At 44.1% G+C, this 26,124-nt stretch overlaps 1 protein-coding gene across 3 annotated transcripts in view; it reads right to left on the bottom strand.

Annotated features, from left to right (window-relative positions):
* The window catches only part of PLPPR1 (phospholipid phosphatase related 1), a 474,199-nt gene that overhangs the window by 48,580 nt on the left and 399,495 nt on the right, over nucleotides 1-26,124 (bottom strand). For all 3 annotated transcript variants that reach the window (XR_012221525.1, XM_073552427.1, XM_073552428.1), the window contains exon 5: nucleotides 21,256-21,506. Coding sequence is in view for 2 of the 3 variants with exons in the window: in XM_073552427.1 (XP_073408528.1) it covers nucleotides 21,256-21,506 (251 nt within the window). In the remaining variant the exon portion in view is untranslated. The remainder of the gene's footprint in view (nucleotides 1-21,255; nucleotides 21,507-26,124) is intronic.

The raw sequence follows: 26,124 nt of genomic DNA, 5'->3' as shown, positions 1-26,124 counted from the left end.
CAAAAGCATTCAAGTATCTGATAAATTCCCAAGGTTGAATGAAGCAAAGATAAAGGAAGAAGTCTTTATTGGACCTCGGATTCATAAGCTTCTTCAAGATGAGGAGTTTCTCCATTTGTTGCAGGGAAAAGAAAAGGCTACATGGGGAGCATTCACAAATGGTAACTAATTTTTGGGGAAACTCAAGAGCAGATAACTGTAAGAGTTGGTGGAAAATCTCTTCAAAACATATAAGGATCTTGGCTGTAACATGTCCTTAACGATTGATTTCTTACATTCACATCTAGACTTCTTTCCACCAGACTGTGGAACAGTGAGCGATGAATACAGTGAGAGATTTCACAAAGATATTAAGGCTATGGAGAAAAGATATCTAGGAAAATAGAATCTATCAATGCAGATTACTGCTGGACAATTGTAAGAGATGATCTGATGCAGGAGTACAAGAGACAAGCAAAAAAGAGTTGTCACTGAACGAGGACCAAATTTTGTAGTGGAATTTCTGTAACTGTTTATAATTCACAATACTGTTTAGACATGTTTTAGTTATTTGAACTGTTGCCAAGTTTCCACTAAATAAATATCAGAAAATTGGCATAACAAAATATTCTGCAACTTTATATTTGTAAAAATAATAACGTTTCAAAATACTGAAACTTTTATGCATTAATTATATATATATATCAGTAAAAGGAAAACTTTGATATCAGAGAAACAAGAGCCAATTAAAAATTGTCATTGTACGACTTGAATTCAGGAGATTAAAATAATAAAGTAATGGTTCATTTCATAACTGAAATTGACAGCGTTTGAAAATATGTAGAGCAGTGTTTCAGGTAATGAAGAATCTATCATTTTGAATTTTAATCCCTTTCCGACGTTGGGCATAATAGTACGCCCATGTTGGAATCCCTCCCTTTGATGTGGGTTCCGGCACGGAGCCCACATATTTGCCGGCACATGTCAGCTGTTTTGAACAGCTCACATGAGTATCCAACAGCCGCAGGTGGAACCGCGATCCACCCGCAGCTGTTAACCTGTTAAAAAACTCTGACAGCGGCATTTAACTCGCGCTTACCGGAAGCGCGCCAGAAATCCCACCCATTGCTGACCCCGTCACATGATCGTGGGTCATTGATGGGTTGGCATGACAACCAAAGGTCTCCAGCAGATCTCTATGGTTGTCATAGCTGGATTGCTTTGAGCACCGCATGGTGATCGGCATTCAAAATATGTGAGCATTTCTGCCACACACAGGCGATCTGATCATCACCTCTGTGTAGCACAGGCGATCAGACAACTGCAGCTTCTAGTCTCCCATGGAAGCATGCAAAAAGTTAAAAAAAAGTTTTTAAAAATATTAAAAATATAAATGTTCACCCCCCTTTTGCCCCATTCAAAATAGAACAATAAAAATAATCAAACAGGCACATATTTGGTATCGACGTGTTCAGAATTGCCAGATCTATCAATATAAGAAAATGATTATCGTATATGCTCGAGTGTAAGCTGACCCGAGTATAAGCCGAGGCACTTAATTTTGTCACAGAAAACTGGGTAAGCTTATTGACTCGAGTATAAGCTGGGTATGCATTGTTCCCTCATCTCAGTCCTGGTATGCATGGCTCCCCGGTCCTTGTCCTGCTATGCATGGCTCCCTGGCCCTTGTCCTGCTATGCATGGCTCCCCGGTCCCTATCCTGCTATGCATGGCTCCCCCATCCTGTCCTACTATGCATGACTCCTTATTCTCTGTCCTACTCACTCACCAGCATGCCATCGTGAGCATCTCGGTGGTCCCGGTGTCTTCGCTGCATCTCCATGGTTCCGGTTACCAGCAGCTCTTCCAGTGTGATCACGTGGCACCGCTCATTAAGGTAATGAATACGAGCTCCACATCTATGGAAGTGGAGATGCGTGCATATTTATAACCTTAATGAGCGGCACCACGTGATTTTTTTACCAAAGTTTGGATTTTTTTTCACCACTGTAATAAAAAAAAACCTAGACATGTTTGGTATCAATGAACTCATAATGACCTGGAGAATCATAATGGCAGGTCAGATTTAGCATTTAATGAGCATGGAAAAAAAATAATAATCAAGTGTGGAATTGCACTTTTTTTTGCAATTTCACCGCACTTGGAATTTTTTCCGGTTTTCCAGTACAAATTATGTTAAAACCAATGGTGTCGTACAAAAGTCCAACTTGTTCTTCAAAAAACAAGCCCTCACATTTTGATCAAAAAGTAAAAAAGTTATGGCTCTGGGAAGAAGGGGGGCAAAAATGAAAATACCTCCAGTAGATTAGGGATTAATATGACCAATCCTTAGCTCTCAGGAAACATAAGCCACTAACACAGCTATTTTGCAGCGCACTATTTCTCTTTATCGGTAACAACAAACAAGGAGGTATAAGGTCAAGGGGGCAGAGAGAAGAGCGGAAGAAGAAAGGAATAGGTTTTGAATAAATAGTTGGCCAACAATTATTGAAGGTGTTTGGCCACTGAATACTCAAGGGTTCATACTAAAAACCATACTACTACTACCTCAAAGGGATTGTTCACCTTTGGGGACTTTTTCCTTACTTGAATGCTTACAATTGGGGCTAAACAATTAAAAAATCATTTTTTTAATTGCATCTCAATAAAAATGTTGCACCGTTGTCTTTCAATAGTTGCTGTGCTGCACTCTTCATTGCTGCCTGTAGAATCAGGTAACAGGGTTGGCCACATTATCTTTACTTTATCAGATGTGCTGAAGACATGATTTTGTGGCACTTATTGCTATATAAAGAAATTTTCACACTGGCGCTGATCAAATTACACCTTTGTTTAAGGCCATGTGCACATGGTGCGGATTCTGCTGCGGATCTGCAGTGTTTCAGGCTCAGCGGGTCCGCAGCAGATTTAGCTGCGTTGTACAGTACGATTGTTTTCAATGGTCAACTGAAAAACGCTGTGCACATGCTGCGGATTTTCCACGTGGATTTACTGAGGGTTCAAATCCGCAGCATGTCAATTCTTTGTGCGGATTCCCAAGGCTAAACTGCAGGCTAATCCGTAGGTAAACTGCAGGTCTTTTGACCTGAGATTTTACCTGCGGATTTTTCCAAATCCGCAGGAGCAAAATCTACGTGTGCACATAGCCTAAAGCAGCTGGCAAGCTGGCAGATGTAGTGTGCTTCTCTGCCACACAGACAGAACAGTAAATATAGTAAGTTGCCATGCTACTACCACTTATCAGCATAGAAGGCTGTAGGATAAATGCACAGTCTAGAGATGAGCCACTTTGCCTTTTTTAGGGTCAAGTCGGGTTTCATGAAACCCGACTTTCGCAAAGGTCGGGTCGAACGAAATTGGCCGACTATAGGGAAAAGTCGGAGTCCGACTGAAACACGAAGCCCAGTGCAAGTCAATGGGGAAGCAAAGTCGGCAGTGAGTGGAGGACAGTAAACACACCTACAGTGCCCATTTTAATGCCAAATACATCAATTCTTATTACTGAAGCTTGTCAACCTTAATTTACTTCATAATAATAGCTACGCATTGAAAACTGGGGGTTATTTGGCTAAAGTTGTGGGTGGGTAGGGCTGGCTCCAGGTCTTTGTGTGCCCTGGGCCAAAGAGTGTCAGTGCGCCCCTTTAACACATACCACAACTCATGATGCTCCGATACGGCACAGAAATATAGGTATAGTACAATGACAAATACTTCACTGCTTACATGACATGAATGATCTATTTTAAATTGTACAATAGCTCAAAAAAAGGACAGTAATATTACTCCATACAGTATTATGGCCACCACATTGTGTGCCATACAGAATAATGAGCCCAATATAGTTCTCCGTACAGAATGATTGGCCACATATAATGTTCCATATAGTATATGATTAGTTCCACATAACGCTACAGTATATGATGGTCCCCATGGACGATGCTCCAGTGTGTTGTGGGCCCAAATAATGCTCCATATATAATGGGCCCCATTTCTAATGCTCCAGTATATGATGGGCCCCATGGATGAAGCTCCACTGTCTTAAGGGCCCAAATAGTGCTCCACATATAATGGGCTCCATTTCTAATGCTCCAGTGTATAATGGGCCCCGTAAATGCTGCTCCAGTGTCTGATGTCCCCAATCTGGAATGCTCCAGTATATGATGGGTCTCATGGATGATGCTCCAGTATATGATGGACCCTAATAATGCTCAATATATAATGGGCTCCATTTGTAATGCTCCAGTGTATAATGTGCACCGTAAATGTTACTCCAGTGTCTGATGTCCCCCATTTGGAATGCTCCAGTATATGATGGGCCTCATGGATGATGCTCCAGTGTATGATGGGCCCTAATAATGCTCCATATATATTGGGCTACATTTCTAATGCTTCAGTGTATAATGTGCCCCATAGATGCTGCTCCAGTGTCTGATCTACCCCATTTAGAATGCGCCAGTATATGATGGGCCCCATGGATGATGCTCCAGTGTCTTATGGGCTCAAATAATGCTCCATATATAATGGGCCCCATTTCTAATGCTCCAGTGTATGATGTGCCCCATAGATGCTGCTTCAGTGTCTGATCTGCCATATTTATAATGCTCCAGTATATGATGGGCCTCATGGATGATGCTCCAGTGTATGATGGGCCCTAATAATGCTCCATATATATTGGGCCCCATTTCTAATGCTTCAGTGTATAATGTGCCCCATAGATGCTGCTCCAGTGTCTGATCTGCCCCATTTAGAATGCGCCAGTATATGATGGGCCCCATGGATGATGCTCCAGTGTCTTATGGGCCCTAATAATGTTCCATATATAATGGGCCCCATTTCTAATGCTCCAGTGAATAATGGGCCCTGTAAATGCTGCTCCAGTGTCTGATGTCCCCCATTTGGAGTGCTCCAGTATATGATGAGCCCCATTTTTAATTAACCCAGGCATGGTATGTGAAAAGAGCTCCATGGAGTAATCTGAAGTGTGTGATGCCGCATCCTTCGCTTTTGGTGTGGGTGAAGGACACAAGGAATAGGTTTGCTCCTGACCAGAAGTCTGCACTGACGACTCAGTGCTTGCACTTTTTGAAACTTCAGAAGAGGAGGCGATAGAGCTGGAGGCTGTTTCAGCAATGTAAGCCAAAAATAGTTCCTGATGCTCCAGCATTAAAAGCAGTCTACCTACTCCCAGAAAAGGGAGCCTTACAGGCCTTCCAGAGCTACACCATGACGCAGGTTCAACACCTCCTGCCTTAGCTGCTATTGTGTTTTTGGCGCTACCTGCAGATGCACCACCACCACCATCAGTACCAGGTGGCCCCCCACGCCCACGTTTGCGTCCTCTTCCACCATACTTCCTCATGTTTTGGAAAATGGACCCAAAATACCAGCAGATATATGGTACTGTATTAGAAGTGTACAGCTCTATACAGTCTAGGGATAACAGTAAATCTCCGTATATATTTCATGAGTCATACACAGACACTCACAGGTTCAGTATGGATTACCTAATAAAATAAAAAGTTGAAAAAGGGTACAGTATCACCAGATACAAGGTACATATAGTATAGTGTAAACATTCTGAATCTCCATATGCATTTCAGGAGGCAGACAAAAACGTTCTCAGGCGCAGTATGGATTACTCAAGAATATGAAAAGCTGTAAATGGGTAATGTAACACAAGCGTACAGCTGTATACAGTGTTGGGGTAATCTTAAAGCTCCAAATATATTTCCGGAGTAACAGACACGTTCACAGGCTCATTATGGATTACACCAGAATCTAAATAGCATAAAAGGTTACTGTATCAGAAGCGTACAGCTGTATACAGTGTTGGCCAAATTTGAAATCTCGGTATATATCTCCGGAGTCACCCTCAGACGCTCACTCAGTCTGGGTTTGACCATAATAAAAAATGTTGTAAATAAGGTATTGGATAACAAGATAGCAAGTATATATATTATCGGGTACAATTTAAATCTCTGTATACATAGTCCTGTAGTCACTTTCAGATGCTTTCTCAGTAAGGATTTGACCGTAATACTAAATGTCGAACAAAGGTAATGTTTAACAAGATACAAGCTGTATCACGTATAGGGTAAAAATTGGTATCTCCAATTCTCTGTATATATAGAAGGCGTAAATCACACGCGCTCACTCACTATGGATGATACCGTAATAAATTTTTTTTAACAAATGTACTGTATCAGCACATACCAGGTGTATCCAGTCTAGGGGTAATTGTAAGTTTCTGTCTATACTTCCGGAGTCAGACACAGACACTCACAGGCTCACTATGTATTACACCAGAATTTAAAAAGTAGAAAAAGGGAAAGGTATTCGAAGCGTACAACAGTATACAGTGTTGTGGTACTTTTAAATTTTCGTATATATTTTAATCTCAGTAAGCCAGTCCAGACTCTCCGCTACTGTAAACTACATGGATACAGGTACAGACGGAAAATCGAGTGTTAGCAGAAATTTGGGAATTACTCAACGCGGGAAAACCTCCCGGTAGATGTTGCAGAGGCAATGCAGACCCTCAATTACTGTGTCTGTGGAGACAGCAAAAACAGTTCTTTGTGAAGAAAGGATTGCTTTATCGCAGTAGCGTGGATAACATCACCGTTACTCGTCTCCATCAAATTGTGATCACAGGGAGAGATGTTGACATGGTCCTCACTGTCTATCATGATGTGTCTGGTGTTTTTGGAGAGCAAAAGACAGAAGCCACAGGCCATAGGCGATTCTATTGGATTGGCATGAGAGGAGACATTGAAAAATGGTGGCAGGAATGTCACACGTCTGTGACTATCACAACTGTGAAAGGTGATCATAAAGCACCACTGCATCTGTTTGTAAGTTGATGTCCATTACAAATGGTAGCCATTGATCATCTGAAGGTAGAGGCCAGCATAGCTACATCTTAACCATCATCGATCAATACACCAAATTTCTTTTGGCTGTTCCTGTGAAAGATTTAACTGCCCAGACTACACAGCGGTGGAGCAGGGAGAGGTAAGTATTTCAACTTGCAGGTGCTGTGGCCATGACCAAGCAGGGGGGCACACTCGTTGGCGACGGTACTGGCACAGGGCCCCTCATAGTATGCTGGTGTGTCTGACGGTGAGTGGGCCCCCCCACCATCAGAGACACTGTATTGTACTATGAGGGGCCCTGTGCCAGGGCCATCGGCCATCAGTGGGCCCATCCACCTGTTCAGAGCATCGGCACTTGCCCGGGTGCACCAGGTGTTGACCCCAGCCCTTGGGGGCGCGAGGGCAGCCCAGTTAGGGAGGTTTAAAAAATGGCATATGTTGATGTGTAGGCTGGATATTCAGCTGCTGCAAATGGCGGAATTGGCAAGTCCGAGGAAGAGGAGGACAAAAGCGAGGCAATTTTTTTGGCAACCTATGTGTCATCAGGGGATGGTGGGACAAAATCCTTTGAAACCCATGCATGATTCATTTTAATGAAGGTTAGATCATCAACATTTTGGGTCGACAGACGGGTCCTTTTTTCTGTCAGGATTGATCCAGCAGCACTGAAGACTCTTTCAGATAACACACTAGCAGCAGGGCAAGCGAGCTCCTGTAAGGCATAGTGTGCCAATTCAGGCCAGGTGTCCAGTTTAGAGGCCCAATAGTCAAAGGGGAATGACCTGTGAGGGAGAACATCGATATGGGAGAAGTAGTTTGTAACTATAGTTGACAACTGCTGTCTCCTATCACTTGTAATCGATGCAGTATTAGCAGTCGTGTAAGCGGTACTTGAGAAATCATTCCACAACATTGTCATAAAACCCCTGCCTCCAACGCCACTTCAGCTGTGTGCACCACGAACACCTCTTCCATTGTGCCCACTACGGCTCGTGGGAGAACCAGCAACGCTGGGAAAGCCTCAAAAAAACGGTTTACCAGAGTTGCTTGTTTGTTAGCCAATATTATCTCTAGGTTCTCCTGTGGCATGATGTTGTGTAATATGCCTTTGTAGTGTGGATCGAGGATGCTGGCCAGCCAGTAGTCATCTTCCTTCATCATTTTGGCGATGTGGGGATCCCTTTTTAGGATCCGCAAGGCATAATCGCACATGTGGGCCAATGTTCCTGGTGTCAGTAATGCACTGCCCCTGCTGGATGGAGGAGCACTTTCTATCAAATGCACATCCCTACAGTCACGCACAAACACTGTACCTGACCTTGGAACACCAACATTTTCTCTTGCCCCTGAGAAGCATCCTCCTGCCAAAAATAATCATCCCCCTCATCCTCCTCCTCCTCCTCCTCTTCCTCTTCTTCCTCCACCTCGTCCAGGACAGTTCCCTGACCAGACAATGGCTGACTGTCAGCAAGGCTTCCCTCCTCCTCCTTCTCCTGTTCCTCCTCCGCTGCAGATGCCAGATCCTTAATGTGCGTCAAATTTTGCATGAGCAGACGCATAAGTTGGATGCTCATGATGGTGTCGTCTGTGCTTACCAGCTGTGTGCATTCTCAAAACACTGAAGGACTTTACAGAGGTCTTTCAGCTTTGACCACTGCACACCCGACAATTCCATGTCTTCCCTCAAACTGCCTGCCAGTGTATCCTCCCACAAATGAATTACAGCCTGCCTCTGTTCGCACAGCCTCTCAACCATGTGCAGGGTGGAGTTCCACCTTGTTGCAACCTGTATGACTAGGCGGTGCTTGGGGAGGTGGAGCAATTGCTGCAGCTTGTGCATACGAGTGGAGTGGACGTTTGAGCGACGGATGTGCGAGCACAGTCTTCGCACCTTATGGAGCAGGGATGTTAACTCTGGATAATTATTAAGGAAGCACTGCACCACCAGGTTCAAAGTGTGAGAAGGCATGGTATGTGTGTGAGTATTGCACGGGTTATGGCTGCCACAAAATTACGGCCGTTATCACTGACTACCTTGCCTGGCTCAAGATGTAGCATGCCCAGCCATGACTCAGTTTGTCGCTGCAAGTAGTCGGCCAGTACCTCCGAGGTGTGTCTGTTGTCGCCCAAAGACATCATCTTTAACACAGCATTCTGACGCTTACTAGTAGCTGTTCGATAGTGGGACATCTCGTGTGCAACACTGCCAGCTGCGGATGGAGTGCTCGTGCGACTGCGCTCTATGGACGAGCTTTCGCTTATGGAGGAGGAGGGTCGAAAGCCTACAGCCAACTGTTTCCTATACCGTGGACTAGGCAGCACTGTTCCACCGCCGCTGTCCCCTGTGGAGTCTGCATCCACTACATTAACCCAGTGCGCAGTGATGGACACGTAACGGCCCTGGCCATGCCTACTGGACCATGCATCTGTTGTGAGGTGCACCTTTCCACTCACTGATTGCTTGAGTCCATGGACAATGCGGTCTTTCACATGCAGGTGGAGGGCTGGGATGGCTTTTCGAGAAAAGAAGTGCCGACTGGGTAGGTCATAGCATGGGACTGCGTAGGCCATGAGCTCGCGGAAAGCTTCGCTTTCAACCAAATGGCAGGGCATCATCTCTAATGAAATTAGTTTGGCAATGTAGGCATTCAAACACAGTGTACACGGATGAAAGGATGAGTACTTTCTTGCCCTACACAGAGTGTCTGGTAGGGTGAGCTTGACTGGAGAGCTGCATATGGGGGAAGTAGCGGTGGACCAGACGGAGTGAGAGGGGGTTGGTGATGGTATTGGTGGTGATGGCCTAAATTCAGTGTGGCGTTGCAAAACCATTTTGATTCCCTGAGTGCTTTGGCCTTGCGACGACACATCAACATTTAGTGCTGGTGATACGATTAACGGTGGTGGTGGTCTTACAGTGGAGGAAGTGATGAAGCGTTGCTGGCTACCTTCAGTCGTAGCAGGTGCACATGTGCTACCTGAGGTTTTGCAGTCCATCCACGCTTGCAAGTGCATGTTGATTAAAAGTCTAAGCATGCAACTGGTATTCAAATTTCTGAGTTGTTTACCTCGGCTAAAGGTCCTTCTGCACTTCTTACAGGTAACCTTTGCCTCACCAGTAGGATTTTGGACAAAGAAGTGCCACATTGCACTCTTCCTACTATGGCATACACTTTCTGGCCTTGCACGCTCTGCTAAGTTGACCGTCTGGCCAAGCTGTCCTGCAACTTTTTTAGTTTTTGGTCCACGTTTTAGGACAGCTACGGGCCAGCCAGATAACCGCTGCTGTGATGTCAATGCCTGCTGTGGATCCTTCTCCTTATCTGAACTATTGCCAGTGCCACCCTCCTCCCCCAATGGATCCAAATCCGGGTCAAGAACTGGGTCATCCATCACCTCCTCTTCAAAGTCATCTGCACCTTCCTCTTTAATTTCCTCTGTGTCACTGTGTAAGGTGGTATAGTATGCGGGAAAGGGCACCTGAGTTTCATCAGGGTCAGATTCTGGCTCAGTAGACTGCGAGGGTAAAGTAGTGCTCTGGGTCAATGTACCAGCAGAATCATCTAGCAGTGGCTGTGCATCAGTGCACTCCATGTCAGATTCATCTTGGACTGGGGAATTCAGGATTTGACAGGATAACCCAGGCATGGTATGTGAAAAGAGCTCCATGGAGTTATCGGTAGTGTGGCCTGCCACATCCTTCACTTTTGGTAGGGGTGAAGGACACAAGGAAAGGTGTAGTTCCTGACCAGGAGCCTCCAATGATGACTCAGTGCTTGCAGGTTTCGAACGTTCAGAAGAGGAAGCAATAGAGCTGGTGGCTGTTTTGGCAATGTACGCCAAAACCTGTTCCTGATGCTCCGGCTTTAAAAATAGATTTCCTACTCCAAGAAAAGGGAACCTTACAGGCCGTCTTGGGCCAGATGATGACGCAAGCTCAGCACCTCCTGCCATAGCTGCTATTGCTATTGTGCTTTTGCCAGAACCTGCCGATGCACCACCACCATCATTAACAGCTTCGCTCCCCTGCCCACGTCCGTGGCCTCTTCCACCATACTTCCTCATGTTTAGGAAAATGTAGCAAAAATACCAGCAGAGAGATGGTACTGTATGAGGAGCGTCCAGCTGTGTAAGGTGTATTAAAAAAAATTAAATCTACGTATATATTTTGTTGTATGTATTTGACCATGATCCAACAAACAGATATACGGAACTGTATCAGAAGTGTACAGCTGTATACGTTTTTTGTGTAACTAACAATCTCCGTATATGTATTTACGGAGTGTCACACACACACGCTGACTCTGTATAGATGTGACTGTAATGCGAACGGCAGATATACAATACTGTTTGAGAATCGTACAGCTCTATACGGTGTCTGTATGGAAAATTGTCAATCTCCGTCTATTTTTATACGGAGTGAAACACGCTGTCTCTGTATAGTTTTGACCATTATCAAACAGCAGATATACGAAACAGTTTGAATAGCGGACAGTTCTATAAGGTGTAGGTCTGGAAAAATGGAAAATCTCCTTGGTTTGTTTTTCCAGAGTCACACACAGATAGCTTGTATTTGTTCATGATGCCAGCAAGTACACGGTAGTGTGTGAGGAGTGTACACCGCTATACGGTGTCTGTATGGAAAATTGTCAATCTCCATCTATTTTTATACGGAGTGACACACGCTGTCTCTGTATAGTTTTGACCGTTATCAAACAGCAGATATACGAAACTGTTTGAAAAGCGGACAGTTCTATAAGGTGTAGGTCTGGAAAAATGGAAAATCTCCTCGGTTCGTTTTTCCAGAGTCACACACAGATAGCTTGTATTTGTCCATGATGCCAGCAAGTACACGGTACTGTGTGAGGAGCATACACCGCTGTACGGTGTCTGTATGGAAAATTGTCAATCTCCATCTATTTTTATACGGAGTGACACACGCTGTCTCTGTATAGTTTTGACCGTTATCAAACAGCAGATATACAAAACCGTTTGAATAGCGGACAGCTCTATAAGGTGAAAAGCGGACAGCTCTAGAAGGTGTAGGTCTGGAAAAATGGAACATCTCCTTGGTTTGTTTTTCCAGAGGCACATACAGATAGCTTGTATCTGTCCGTGATACCAGCCAGTACACGGTCATGTGTGTGGAGCGTACACCGCTAGACGGTGTGTGAAAAAATGAATGCTCGGTAACTCACCAGAATAAAATAATAAAAGCTTGAGTGCTTTGAAAAAAGAACTTTGAACAGCAGTGTGCACACAGCAATGCAGCTATCAGGTAGTCTTAAAAGGCAGCTTAATCACCACCAGCACTGCTGCACACAACAAAAATCCTCCCATTTCACTGCACACTCACTGTACAGTGAAAAGCGCTATCAGCAGAAGCAATTTTTTTGTTCTTTCCTGCGTAACGCTCTCCCTTATTCAGAATCAGCAGTAAGATGGCGGTCGACGGTCACAGTCTTTTATACCCACTGTGACGCCACACAAAGCCAGCGAGTCACTTCAATGCCCTTCTTTAAGATTGTGGTGGCCGCTGCCCATGTCATTGCGTTGCCCACAGTGTGCGTCCTCCATCATTGGCTGAGAAAAGGCGCTGGAAGCATTATTTAATATGCGACTTTGGCGCTCGGCTTGGCGACCTCATGGCCGACCTCACACTATGGTCGGGTTTCCATAGGCGAAACCCGACCTTAGCTAAAGTCGGTGATTTTTTAATTTGACCGACCCGTTTCGCTCAACTCTAGCACAGTCTGTCAAAGAACCAAGTGTCGGGGTACTCACTGATGTGTATTCTGTGCACTCTCTACGATCCTTCTTTTGGAATTCAAACAGTCCAAAAAAATCCTAGGGGAGGTGATTATGTAAAGAATATGTCCAGAATTGAGTCCAAATGGATTTTTATGTTAGATAGCCTAGTCCCAAAAGGGCTCAATCACGAGATTGAATTGTATGCCCTGTAATGAATTTTGGGGGGTTTTAGGGAAGTATAGGTCAGCTGTTTTGGATTTTTGATTGATCATTTTTAACTAATTTTTAATCAATTAAAATTCAGCAAAAAAAATGTTTGTTTGTTCTATATAAATTATTTATAGATATTCACACTGTTTTTAAAGTATAAACACAAAAATTTAGCTTGGTTTGAGTTGGTACACATGCATCATATAAATGCATGTTCACATGGCCAAAAAGCATACAAAACCTACAAAAGACAAAATGAAAAAAACCCTGCTATAATTAAATAAGTAAAAACCAAAAGTGCATTTAAATCATACAGAGTTCTTAGTAATACTGTATTTGATCAAACATGGCATAAAAGCAGTCCCGCCATTGACAAGGTGACTCTGTGGTCGGGGTGGTCCTACACTGTCTAGTATTAATAACCTTATCATGTGTCAAAGTTGATGTCTGTGTGAATAAGGGCAGACAAGGACACCAGTCAGGGGAAGCCTTTAAGTACAATTTCCAGCTCAGGAGTGGGAAATTACTAAGTATTACTAAGTATGACTAAGAACTCTGTATGATTAGTGTTAAGCGATACCATCCAATACTGAGAAATATCGGATCGGATTGGATCGGCCGAAACCCAAAAAGTATCGGGTATCGCCTATTCCGATACCGGAAGTCCCATTCAAGTCAATGGGACAGAAATATCGGAATTAAAAAACCCCTTTCTTTACTTGCACATCCTGTTCGGGAGGGGGGAAGAGTCTGGGCGGTGCGTGGGCGGACACTGTGCGTGTCTGTGTGTGTGGGCGGGGTCTGTGCGGGCCTGCCGGGGGCCTGTACGGGCCTGCCGGTGGTCTGTGCCGGCTGCCGGGGGTCTGTGCGGGCTTGCCGGGGGTCTGTGTGGACTGTCGGGGGTCTGTGCGGACTGCCGGGGGTCTGTACGGGCCTGCCGGAGCTCTGTGCCGGCTGCCGGGGGTCTGTGCGGACTGCCGGGGGTCTGTGTGGGCCTGCCGGGGGTCTGTACAGGCCTGCCGGGGGTCTGTACGGACTGCCGGGGGGTCTGTGCGGGCCTGCCGGGGGTCTGTACGGGCCTGCCGGGGGTCTGTGCAGACTGCCGGGGGTCTGTGCGGGTCTGCCGGGGGTTGTGTGTATGTGCAGACATCGTCCGATGGGACTACAAGTCCCATGGGGCTATGCTTGCTACAATGACAGTGATTGACACATTAGTCAATGATGGGACAGTAGTAGTCCCATCATCCAGCTAATGTGTTGAATGAAAAAAAAAATACTACATACATACTACATATATACAACATACATACAACATACATACAACATACATACTTCATACATACTTCATATATACTACATTCATACAACATATATACTACATTCATACAACATACATACATACTACATAAAATGAATGACTTTATTATAGTATTATATATTGAAACTCACTTTAAAACTCTTTAAAAATGATAATTTTTATTCACTCCAATAAAACAATATATACTTTAAAAACATACAAAACCTACAAAAGACAAAATGAAAAAACCCTGCTATAATTAAATAAGTAAAAATCAAAAGAGCATTTAAATCATACATAGTGTTGAGCATTCCGATACTGCAAATATCGGGTATCGGCCGATATTTGCTGTATCGGAATTCCGATACCGAGCACCGATAGTTTTACAATATCGGATACCGGAATCGGAAGTTCCCATAATGCAATGAGCCACTGTTGTGGCTGTGATTGGCATACTTCATATATACTACTTTCATACAACATACATACATACATACTACATATATACTACATCCAATGACGGGAGGTAGGTATCCTTCCGCACTGTATTCCTCCGCCACTGTAAAAAAATAGTCCCTAGTATCACTTTTGGTATTGCTGTGTGAGAAAGTTCCCACGCAGCTTTTGCCATGAAGTGAGACCAGTGAACCATAGTAACCTCTCAGTGATGCAGTGCAGGAGATCGTCGTGGGACAGTCGTGGATTTCTGCGGATCAGGGAGTATATTGCTTGTTTGTTTTTTCACATTTTTTATAGATGACACTGGCTTCGGGGAACAAAGTGACAAAGTGACAAGTGATGGTGAGTATGTACTCTATGTTATATGTACTGTATGTCTATATGTATGTATTGTATGATTGTATGAATGTATTGTATGTAGTATGAATGTTGTATGTATGTTGTATGTATGTAGTATGTATGTAGTATGTAGTATGTAGTATGTATTTTGTATGTCTGTAGCATGTTGTATGTATGTTGCATGCATGTAGTATGTACTATGTACATATGCATGTATGTTGTATGAATGTAGTATGTATGTAGTATGCAGTATGCATGTATGTATGTTGTATGAATGTAGAGTATATGTAGTATGTATATACACTGTGTTCCAAATTATTATGCAAATTGGACTTAAGTGTCATAAAGATGTAATTTTTTGTTTTTCAAATAAACTCATAGATGGTATTGTGTATTCGGGCTCTTTGGATCACTGAAATCAATCTCAAATGCCTGTGATAATTAGTTTACCAGGTGAGCCCAATTAAAGGAAAACTACTTAAGAATGATGTTCCACATTATTAAGCAGGGCACAGGTTTCAAGGAATTTAGGAAAGAAAAAGGATCTCTCTGCTGCTGGAAAGGATCAAATAGTACAATGCCTTGGTCAAGAGATGAAAACATTAGATATTTCCCAAAAACTTAAAAGTGATCATCGTACTCTTAAGAGATTTGTGGTTGATTCTGAGCACAGACATGTTTGTGCTGATAAAGGCAGAATGAGGAAGGTTTCTGCCAGGCAAGTTCATCGGATTAAGAGAGCAGCTGCTAAAAAGCCATTACAAACCAGCAAACAGATATTTAAAGCTGCTGGTGCCTCTGGAGTCCCTCGAACCTCAAGGTGTAGGATCCTTCAAAGGCATGCTGTGGTGCATAAACCTACTATTCGGCCACTCCTAAACAGTGTTCACAAGCAGAAATGGTTGCAGTGGGCCCAGACATACATGAAGACTAATTTTCAAACAGTCTTGTTTACTGATGAGTGTCGAGCAACCCTGGATGGTCCAGATGGATGGAGTAGTGGATGGTTGGTGGATGGCCACTATGTCCCAACAAGGCTGCGACGTCAGAAAGGAGGTGGAGGAGTCATGTTTTGGGCCGGAATCATGGGGAAACAGCTGGTATGGCTCTTTAAGGTTCCTGAAGGTGTGAAAATGACCTCTGCAAAGTATATAGAGTTTCTGACTGACAGCTGTCTTCCATGGTATAAAAAGCAGAAATGTGCCTTCAGGAGCAAAATCCTCTTCATGCATGACACTGCACCATCTCATGCTGCAAAGAATATCTCTGAGTCATTGACTGCTATGGGCATAAAAGGAGATAAACTCATGGTTTGGCTACCATCTTCCCCTGACCTCAACCCTATAGAGAACCTTTGGAGTATCATCAAACAAAAGATCTATGATGGTGGAAGGCAGCTCACATCAAAACAGCAGCTCTGGGAGGCTATTCTGACTTCATGCAAAGAAATACAAGCAGAAACTCTCCAAAAACTCACAAGTTTAATGGATGCAAGAATTGTGAAGGTGATATCAAAGAAGGGTTCCTATGTTAACATGTAACTTGGCCTGTTAGGATGTTTTGGAGTTAAATAGCTTTTTTGTTCGGTGAATGTGACCTCCTAATGCTGCAAGTTCCACAAATGAGCATTTTCAGTTCTTTAAAACAGATCAAATGTTTAGAAATTCTACTGTGCCTAATAATTTGGAACAGTGCAATTTGAGCTTTTAGTCATTTTGGAGATTATACTGTTATCATTGGGAGGTTCCTTCAATAAAATTCGATGTATACTCTAACGGGTGATGACTTTTATTAGACTGACTGTCATTTGTACCGACTATTTAGGAAAATCAGAGAAAAATATAATTTGCATAATAATTTGGAACACAGTGTAGTATGTAGTATGCATGTATGCTGTATGAATGTAGTATATATGTAGTATGTATGTATGTTGTATGAATGTAGTATATATGTAGTATGTATGTAGTATGTATGCATGTTGTATGAATGTAGTAAATATGTAGTATGTATGTTGCATGTATGTTGTATATATGTATGCTGTATGAATGTAGTATATATGTAGTATGTTGTATGTATGTAGTACATATGTAGTATGTATGTAGTATGTAGTATGTATGTATGTTGTATGAATGTAGTATATATGTAGTATGTATGTAGTATGTATGTATGCAGTATGAATGTAGTATATACTGTATGTAGTATGTATGCATGTTGTATGAATGTAGTATATATGAAGTATGTATGTAGTATGTATGTTGTATGTATGTTGTATATATGTAGTATGTATGTAGTATATATATATATATTTTTTTTACATTCAACACATTAGCCGGATGATGGGACTACTACTGTCCCATCATTGGCTAATGTGTCAATCACTGTCATTGTAGCAGGCATAGCCCGATGGGACTTGTAGTCCCATCGGAAGATGCCTGCACACAGACACAAAGACCCCCGAGAGGCCCGCACAGACCCCCGGCATCCCACACAGACCCCCGACAGCCCGCACAGACCCCCAGCAGCCGGCACAGACCCCCGGCAGGCCCGTACAGACCCCCGGCAGCCAGCACAGGCCCCCGGCAGGCCCATACAGACCCCCGGCAGCCGGCACAGACCCCCGACAGGCCCGTACAGACCCCCGGCAGGCCCGCACAGACCGCGCATCATGATGCGCACGGACCGCGTATTATGATGACATCATTTCATCAGCCAATCACAGCCACAACAGTGGCTCATTGCATTATGGGAACTTCCGATTCCGGTATCCGATATTGTAAAAATATCGGTGCTCGGTATCGGAATTCCGATACAGCGAATATCGGCCGATACCCGATATTTACAGTATCGGAATGCTCAACACTATGTATGATTTAAATGCTCTTTTGCTTTTTACTTATTTAATTATAGCAGGGTTTTTTCATTTTGTCTTTTGTAGGTTTTGTATGTTTTTAAAGTATATATTGTTTTATTGGAGTGAATAAAAATTATCATTTTTAAAGTGAGTTTCAATATATAATACTATAATAAAGTCATTCATTTTATACATATATATATTTTTTAAATATGGTTCACAATATCATGCACTTTATATTAGGACGTTATTAAGGGATCTTTTATACCAATAGGATTTCAAGCATCCGCACTTTGTTGCGAGCAAAAGATGGTGGCACAGGGGGTTATAAGAAGATAGCGGCAGTGAAGAGACCAGACCTGGAGAAAGGAGGATGATTCCCCAAAACACGTCGGGATTGGCCCCTGCACATGTCCGTCATTGCGGACCGGTGACATCACCTCTTCACCATGCTCCCCGCTCGCCACGCTACTTCACGGTGGTGCCATTGGCCAAGGCTGACCACCGTATTTTGTAGCCCACTACACAGGGTTTTTTTTATGCAAACGGGAGGACGCTCCCTGCATTGGGACACAGCTTCTTATTGCAGTCACCATCTGGCATCCATGGGGAGACGGATCGTAGAGAGTGCACAGAATAGACATCAGTGAGTACCCCAAAATTTGGCTCTTTGACAGACTGTGCATTTATCCTACAGCATTCTCTTCTGTTAATTGGTACTAGTGTGGCAACTTACTATATTTACTTATTGTTATATGCATAGGGGGCTAGGGGAAAATGTGTGTAGATGGGTAGGTAGCTGGCTTAGGCCGGTTTCACATTAGCGCTTTTACAGCGCGCGCACGGCCGGGGGTAGCTCCGCCCCCGATCCGGCTCTCTGCCCGGCGTGCCCGCCCCTTCCTTGTAGCGCCGCCTCCTAGCGGACAGCGGCGCCTGCGATCGGCGCACCCTATCTTTAGCATAGGGTGCTCCGATCGTGCGCAGGCCGTGCGCTAGTTGCGCTTTGACCTGCGCTGCGCACTTTTGACGGTGCGCCGTGCGCGCCAAAATCAAACTTTTCGGATTTTGGCGCGCACGGCGCACCGTCAAAAGTGCGCAGCGCAGGTCAAAGCGCAACTAGCGCACGGCCTGCGCACGATCGGCGCACCCTATGCTAAAGATAGGGTGCGCCGATCGCAGGCGCCGCTGTCCGCTAGGAGGCGGCGCTACAAGGAAGGGGCGGGCACGCCGGGCAGAGAGCCGGCTCGGGGGCGGAGCTACCCCCGGCCGTGCGCGCGCTGAAAATGCGCTAATGTGAAACCGGCCTAAGTGATAGAAAACAAAGAGTGGTTATTAATGGTGCATACTCAGATTGGGCCAGGGTTACTAGTGGGGTACCACAGGGTTCTGTATTGGGCCCCCTACTATTTAATATATTTATTAATGATCTAGTGGATGGCTTACACAGTAAAATATCAGTATTTGCAATTGATACAAAACTATATAAGGTAGTTAACACAAAGGAGGACAGTTTGCAACTACAGACAGATTTGAGTAAATTGGAGAATTGGGCTTAAAAATGGCAAATGAGGTTTAACACAGATAAGTGTAAGGTTATGCACATGGGAAGGAGAAACATATGCTACAATTACTTACTAAATGGGAAACTGCTGGAGAAATCAGACATGGAAAAAGACTTAGGTATCTCAGTCAATAAGAAGCTAAATTGGAGTGCCCAGTGTCAGGCAGCTACCACCAAAGCAAATAGGGTCATGGGATGCATTAGAAGAGGTCTGGGGACACAAGATGAAAACATAATTCTCTCTCTGTACAAATCACTCGTCAGACCACACTTGGAGGATTGTGTGCAATTTTGGACACCGGTGCTCAACAAAGACATTACTGAACTTGAAAGAGTTCAAAGACTGGCTACTAAAATGATAAATGGAGTTGGTTCACTACAATACCCAGAAAGGTTATCAAGATTAGGTCTATATACTCTAGAAAAGAGAAGACTTAGGGGAGACTTAATATATATGTACAAGTATATCAGAGGGCAATACAGAGATCTCTCCAATGAACTGTATGTACCAAGGACTGTGACAAGAACAAGGTGGCATTCTCTTCGTTTGGAGGAAAGACAATTTCTGCACCAGCATAGAAGAGGGTTCTTCACGGTAAGAGCATTGAAGCTCTGGAATTCTCTTCCTGAGGAAGTAGTGATGGCCAACTCACTGAATGAATTTAAGAAAGGAATGGATGCTTTTCTTGTGAGTAACAGTATAGAAGGTTACGAATAACAGAATATTATAGGTAGATGATTGACCCAGCTTAGGGGAAGGAATTTTTTCCCTATGGAGAAAATTGGCTACTACTCTGTGGGTTTTTTGCCTTCCCCAGGATCAACAATGCAGAACAGCTGCACTAAAAATAGGCTGAACTAGATGGACATAAGGTCTTCCTTCAGCCTTCAAAACTGTTATTCAAAACTATGTTATATGACAGGTCATCTCCTGCTCTTGTTAGTGCAGCTTTCCTCACAGACATCACAGCTCTCCAGTCCATTAAATGGCTGCTGGTGGAGGAGCAGTGACCAGACCTGTCCATCAGCCTTGTCCAATTGTAAAACACCCCAATGGAACAGCTGCTTTTCTATTGAAGGAGACTGATGGACAGGTCGGGTCACAGCTCCTCCACCAGCAGCCATTTAATGGACAGGAGAGCTGTGAAGTCTGTGAGGAAAGCTGCACGAACAAAAGCCGGAGGAGAACCTGTCATACTTATCAAGCAAATTTATGGCTAATGTAATAAGGAATAGCAAAAAGATGGAACTGCAAAAACACCAAAATAACCCCTGATCGTTAACGTTTAAAGTACTTCAAATATTTCAGTGATCCAAGTTGAAGAAGGGGCATATAGTATATGAAATTATAGCCACTGTATTACTCTCAATTAAACCTGTTGAATCATTATTTTGCACTCTAAAATCCCCCCACAAATGACATTTTACTGAAATATTCGTTACATCACAAAGAACTTTCGACCAGGTACTGCTGAACAGCTATAACGTTACCATTGCAATGCTACTGATAAACACTAGGGGGCAACAATGTTCCATTGTTGTAATAGAGATTTTTCTGAAATCTGAGTCTCAGTAATAAATTTATGATTAAATATAAAAACAATATAAGCTGAGCTAAATGATACTGAAACGACTGCAGGAGTTGTCTACCATTTAATTTGTAGCCTTTTCCAGTAGTATTAAATATATCTTTGTACATAGAATTAATGCATACTTCGTCCATGAAATGACATAATGAGTGCCATCCTATAGTGGTGACGGCAGAATTGACTCTATGCGACTAAAGTTATGCTACCCCCATTAGAAGCCACTCTCTCACGCAAAGCCTTCTGATCCAGGAGGTGAAGCGATTTTCAGCATCGTTGGCTCGTTAGTGCAGTCGTTCCAGGGTTTAGAGGATTGTTTTACTTACTGTTGCATATAATGCAGAGTAAATGCTCAGAGCAGCGTGCTTGGATGGAAATGACCGCCTGGCCTTCTCAATCACCTCAGGATCACCAGTGCAGATATTTCCATTGCTGATAAACAGGTGGTGGGCAAGACACTCCGTCCCCGTGTAATTTGGTTTGCACACAGTCAAGAAATAGGGAGTGAGGTTGCCTGTGACTACTTGACCCGCATTTACAAAAATGTCTGTTGCAAACAGGCCAAAGGCAAAAACACCTGCAAGAAAGAAGAGAATGTCTTTAGAATCATTCAGTTATATGCTGTTATTCTGTATGGTATTACCGTACTTATGCATCATTAAATGGGTTGTCCACTACTTAGCGAACCCCTTATCAATCACTATATTACCCCCATGTAAAATAACATCACTTATTCTTACCTCAGATGTCGGCACTGTGTTGGTACTAGCTCTACCTGGGGCTTGCATGACATTGTTATGTCACGCAATCACTGTGGCCAATCAGCAGGCACTTCACTCTCTCCTTTTTGTAAAAATCAGACATGTATAGGGAGAGCGCAGCTGTAGCCTTGTTTTCCTCCAGATGTAAGCTAGGTTCTATGGAGGGGACAGTGGGGTGGAAGCTGATTTGCCACAGGGATCACGTGACATAACAACGTCACATGAGCCCCGGGAGAGCTTGTTCTGACATTGCTGGAACGTAGCCAACAATGGTAGTGAGTATAGGTGTTATTATTTTACTTGGGGGTAACAGTGATTAAGACAAAGTTGTCCACGTAGTGAACAATCCAATTTAAATGGGTTCTCCTGTTTCAGAAAACCCCTGTCCCCTAGTTGCATATTTTTTGTAAAAGATATTGTGTTTTACTCATCCTCCCTGAATCCAATGCTGAGTCTCTACTTCTGCTGCCGATGTCTATTGCTCCCCAAATACGCATGGTGGGAACGCAGCTTCAAACAAGCTGCAGACAGGGGAGAGGAATCTTCTGAAATCAGAGATCCCCATTAATCATTATAAAACAAAAAAAAGATCCATTTCTCAGATTCATTTTCTCACCATTCAAAGATCTTTGTTTGCTGTCAGTGAACTACACCATTTTTGTTGGCATCAGGAGTCATAAACTGTAAATATCTAATACATAAAGTAATAATGATTAACCCCTTAATCCCACCATTGGGCCTTTGTATAGTGGTCAGCATGGTTCCTTATTCTACAGCACAATCCATTGCTGGATCAATGGCAGCAAGTATGAAAAACCACCTTAACTACCTTGAAATCCAAGCACCCCATAAGAAACAGACCCCTAAAGAAAGGAATGTAGAGCATGGGGATCAGTCTAAAATATGGGACTGGAACTCCCCCATGTGACTAGTTCTGACTCTAATGATTTGGTGTGTGATGTGCCTGCCCTTAACGTTGTCTACTGCCTGCGCTGCTATTAATGGTGGTTAGAGTTTAGCGAAACGGGTCGGTCATATTCAAAAGTCGCCGACATTCGCTGAAGTCGGGTTTCATGAAATGAATCCCGACCATAGCGTGAGGTCGGCCACGAGGTCGGTGACCAGAGCGCCAAAGTCGCGTTTCAAAAGATGCTTCCAGCGCCCTTTTTCAGCCAATGATGGAGGACGCACACTGTGGGCAATGCGATGACACAGGCATCGGTCACCACCATCTTTGAGAAGGGCATGCAAGTGATTGGCTTGCTTTGTGTGGCGTCACAGGGGCTATAAAAGGTCGTGAACACCAATCACCATCTTACTTATGCCGATCTTAGCATAGGGAGAGCTGCTGCTGCTGATGATTTTGTATGGAGAGCGTTGGGCAGGGAAGAAGAACCAAAAAACTGCTTCTGCTAGTAGCGATTTCCACTTACAACACAACAGTTTGTGTACAGTGACAGGGGAGGCTATATTTTTGTGCATCAGCTCTGTTGGTTATTAGGCTGCCTTATAAGGCTCCCTGATAGCTGCATTGCTGCTTGCACACTGCTGTGCAAACTGCTTTTTTAAAAGCAAAAATACTTTTCTTCCTCTTTTCTGCACAGTTACCAAGTTTTCATTTTTCCACCCTTTTGTGTGTGCACTGTGCAGCAGTCCTGCTTATTAGGCTGCCTGTGTCCATACTTGGACTGAGAGCATCATTGTCAGCGTCCTCAAATTTCTAGTGAGATCCAAAATCTCACCAATCCCATAAACACCCTCCACCTTGTCATACACCATCCAATTTCAGTCTGTTACATTGAGGTATAATCTCTCCTGGGCCAGAGACAATAGTTCAGCGTCCTCAAATCTCTAGTGAGATTCAAATTCTCACCAATCCTATAGACACCCTCCACCTTGTCATACACCATCCAATTTCAGCCTGTTACATTGAGGTGTAATCTCTCCTGGGCCAGAGACAATAGTTCAGCATCCTCAAATCTATAGTGAGATCCAAATTCTCACCAATCCTATAGACACCCTCCACCTTGTCATACACCATCCAATTTCAGCCTGTTAAATTGAGGTGTAATCTCTCCTGGGCCAGAGACAATAGTTCTGCGTCCTCAATTCTATAGTGAGATTCAAAATCTCACCAATCCTATAGACACCCTACACCTTGTCATACACCATCCAATTTCAGCCTGTTACATTGAGGTATAATCTCTCCTGGGCCAGAGACAATAGTTCTGCATCCTCAAATCTATAGTGAGATCCAAATTCTCACCAATCCTATAGACACCCTCCACCTTGTCATACACCATCCAATTTCAGCCTGTTAAATTGAGGTGTAATCTCTCCTGGGCCAGAGACAATAGTTCTGCGTCCTCAATTCTATAGTGAGATTCAAAATCTCACCAATCCTATAGACACCCTCCACCTTGTCATACACCATCCAATTTCAGCCTGTTACATTGAGGTGTTATCTCTACTGGGCCTGAGACAATAGTTCAGCGTCCTCAAATCTATAGTGAGATTCAAATTCTCACCAATAGTAGATACACCTTCTACCTTGTTTTACAGTATCATATAGCTGGTGGTATTTTGGGTACATTTTCACAAAAATGAGCAAATATGGTGGAAGATGTCATGGAGGTGGGCGGGGGTTGCCAGCTGGTCCCGATGGTGGTGGTGTTGGTGTTGCATCTGTTGGTAGTGGCAAAAGCACAATAGCACCTAAGGCAGGAGATGTTGAGCCTGCGTCATCATCTGGCTCCACAAGGCTTCGAAGGCTCTCTTTTCTGGGAGTAGGTAAACCACTTTTAAAGCCGGAGCTTCAGGAACAAGGTTTGGCTTACATTGCTGACACAGCCTCCAGCTCTCTCACCTCCTCTTCTGAAGTTTCAAAAAATAAAAGCACTGAGTCGTCATTGGAGGCTCCTGGTCAGGAACAACACCTTTCTTTGTGTCCTTCACACCTACCAAAAGTGAAGGATGTGGCAGGCCACACTACCAATTAATCCATGGAGCTCTTTTGACATACCATGCCTGGGTTAGCAAGTCAAATCATGAATTCCCCAGTCCAAGATGAATCTGACATGGAGTGCACTGATGCACAGCCACTGCTAGATTTTTCTGCTGGTACATTCACTACATTGTCCTCGCAGTGTACTGAGGCAGAATCAGACCCTGATGAAACTCAGGTGCCCCTTCCCACATTATATACCACCTTACACGGTGACACAGAGGAAGGTGCACATGAAATTGAAGAGGAGGTGATGGATGACCCAGTTGTTCACCCAGATTGGCATCCTATGGGGGAAGAGGGTGACGCTGCCAATAGCTCAGAAGAGGAGGAGGAGGATCTGCAGCAGGCAACGACATCGCAACAGCTGTTATCTGGCAGGACCGTAGCAGTCCAAAACGTGTTACAAAAACCAAAAGAGTTGCAGGACAGCTTGGCCAGATGGTCAAATTAGCACAGCGTGCAAGGTCTCAAAATGTGTTCCATAGTAGGAAGAGTGCAGTGTGGCACTTTTTTGAACAAAATCCTAATGATCAGGCAAAAGTTATCTGTAAGAAGTGCGCAAACACCTTTAGCCGAGGGAAAAATCTGAGAAATTTGAATACCAGTTGCATGCTTAGACATTTAACCACCATGCACTTGCAAGCATGGACGGACTAACAAACCTCACGTACCACATGTGCACCTGCTCCAAATGAAAGTAGTCAGCAATGCTACATCGCTTCCCCCACTGTAAGCCCTCCGGTTAGCACACCACCAGCAGCAAATGTCGAGGTGTCGTCGCAAGGGCAAAGCAGTCATGGAATCACAATGTTATTGCTACGAAAGACTGAATCTAGCCCATCAGCAACACCATCATCATCACCAACCCTCTCTCAGTCCGCCATGTCCACCGCTAGTTCCACCATATGCAGCTCTCAAGTCCAGCTCACCCTACCAGAGACTCTGAGTAGGACAAGAAAGTACGCATCCTCTCATCCACGTACACTGGCTTTGAACGCCCACATTGCCAAACAAATCTCGTTAGAGATGATGCCCTACCGGTTGGTTGAAAGCAAAGCTTTCCATGAGCTCATGGCCTACGCAGTACCACGCTATGACCTACCCAGTCAGCACTTCTTTTCACAAAAAGCCATCCCACCGCGGAGGTACTGGCCAACTACTTTCAGCGACAAATTGAGTCATGGCTGGGCAGTCTACATCTTGAGGCAGGCAAGGTTGTTAGTGATAACGGCCGGAATTTTGTGGCAGCCGTAGCCCTTTCAAAACTCAGACACATACCTTGCCTGGCTCACACCTTGAACCTGGTGGTGCAGTGCTTCCTCAATAATTATCCGGAGTTAACACCCCTGCTCCATAAGGTGCGAAGACTGTGCTCGCACATCCGCCGGTCGCCCGTACACTCCAGTCGTATGCAGAAGCTGCAGCGA

Source organism: Dendrobates tinctorius, unplaced genomic scaffold, assembly GCF_039654945.1.
Source record: "Dendrobates tinctorius isolate UK_male_01 unplaced genomic scaffold, ASM3965494v1 ptg000191l, whole genome shotgun sequence".
Taxonomy (NCBI): domain Eukaryota; kingdom Metazoa; phylum Chordata; class Amphibia; order Anura; family Dendrobatidae; genus Dendrobates; species Dendrobates tinctorius.
The sequence above is the reverse complement of the archived record's forward strand: the minus strand, read 5'-3'. Positions and strand labels throughout refer to the sequence as shown.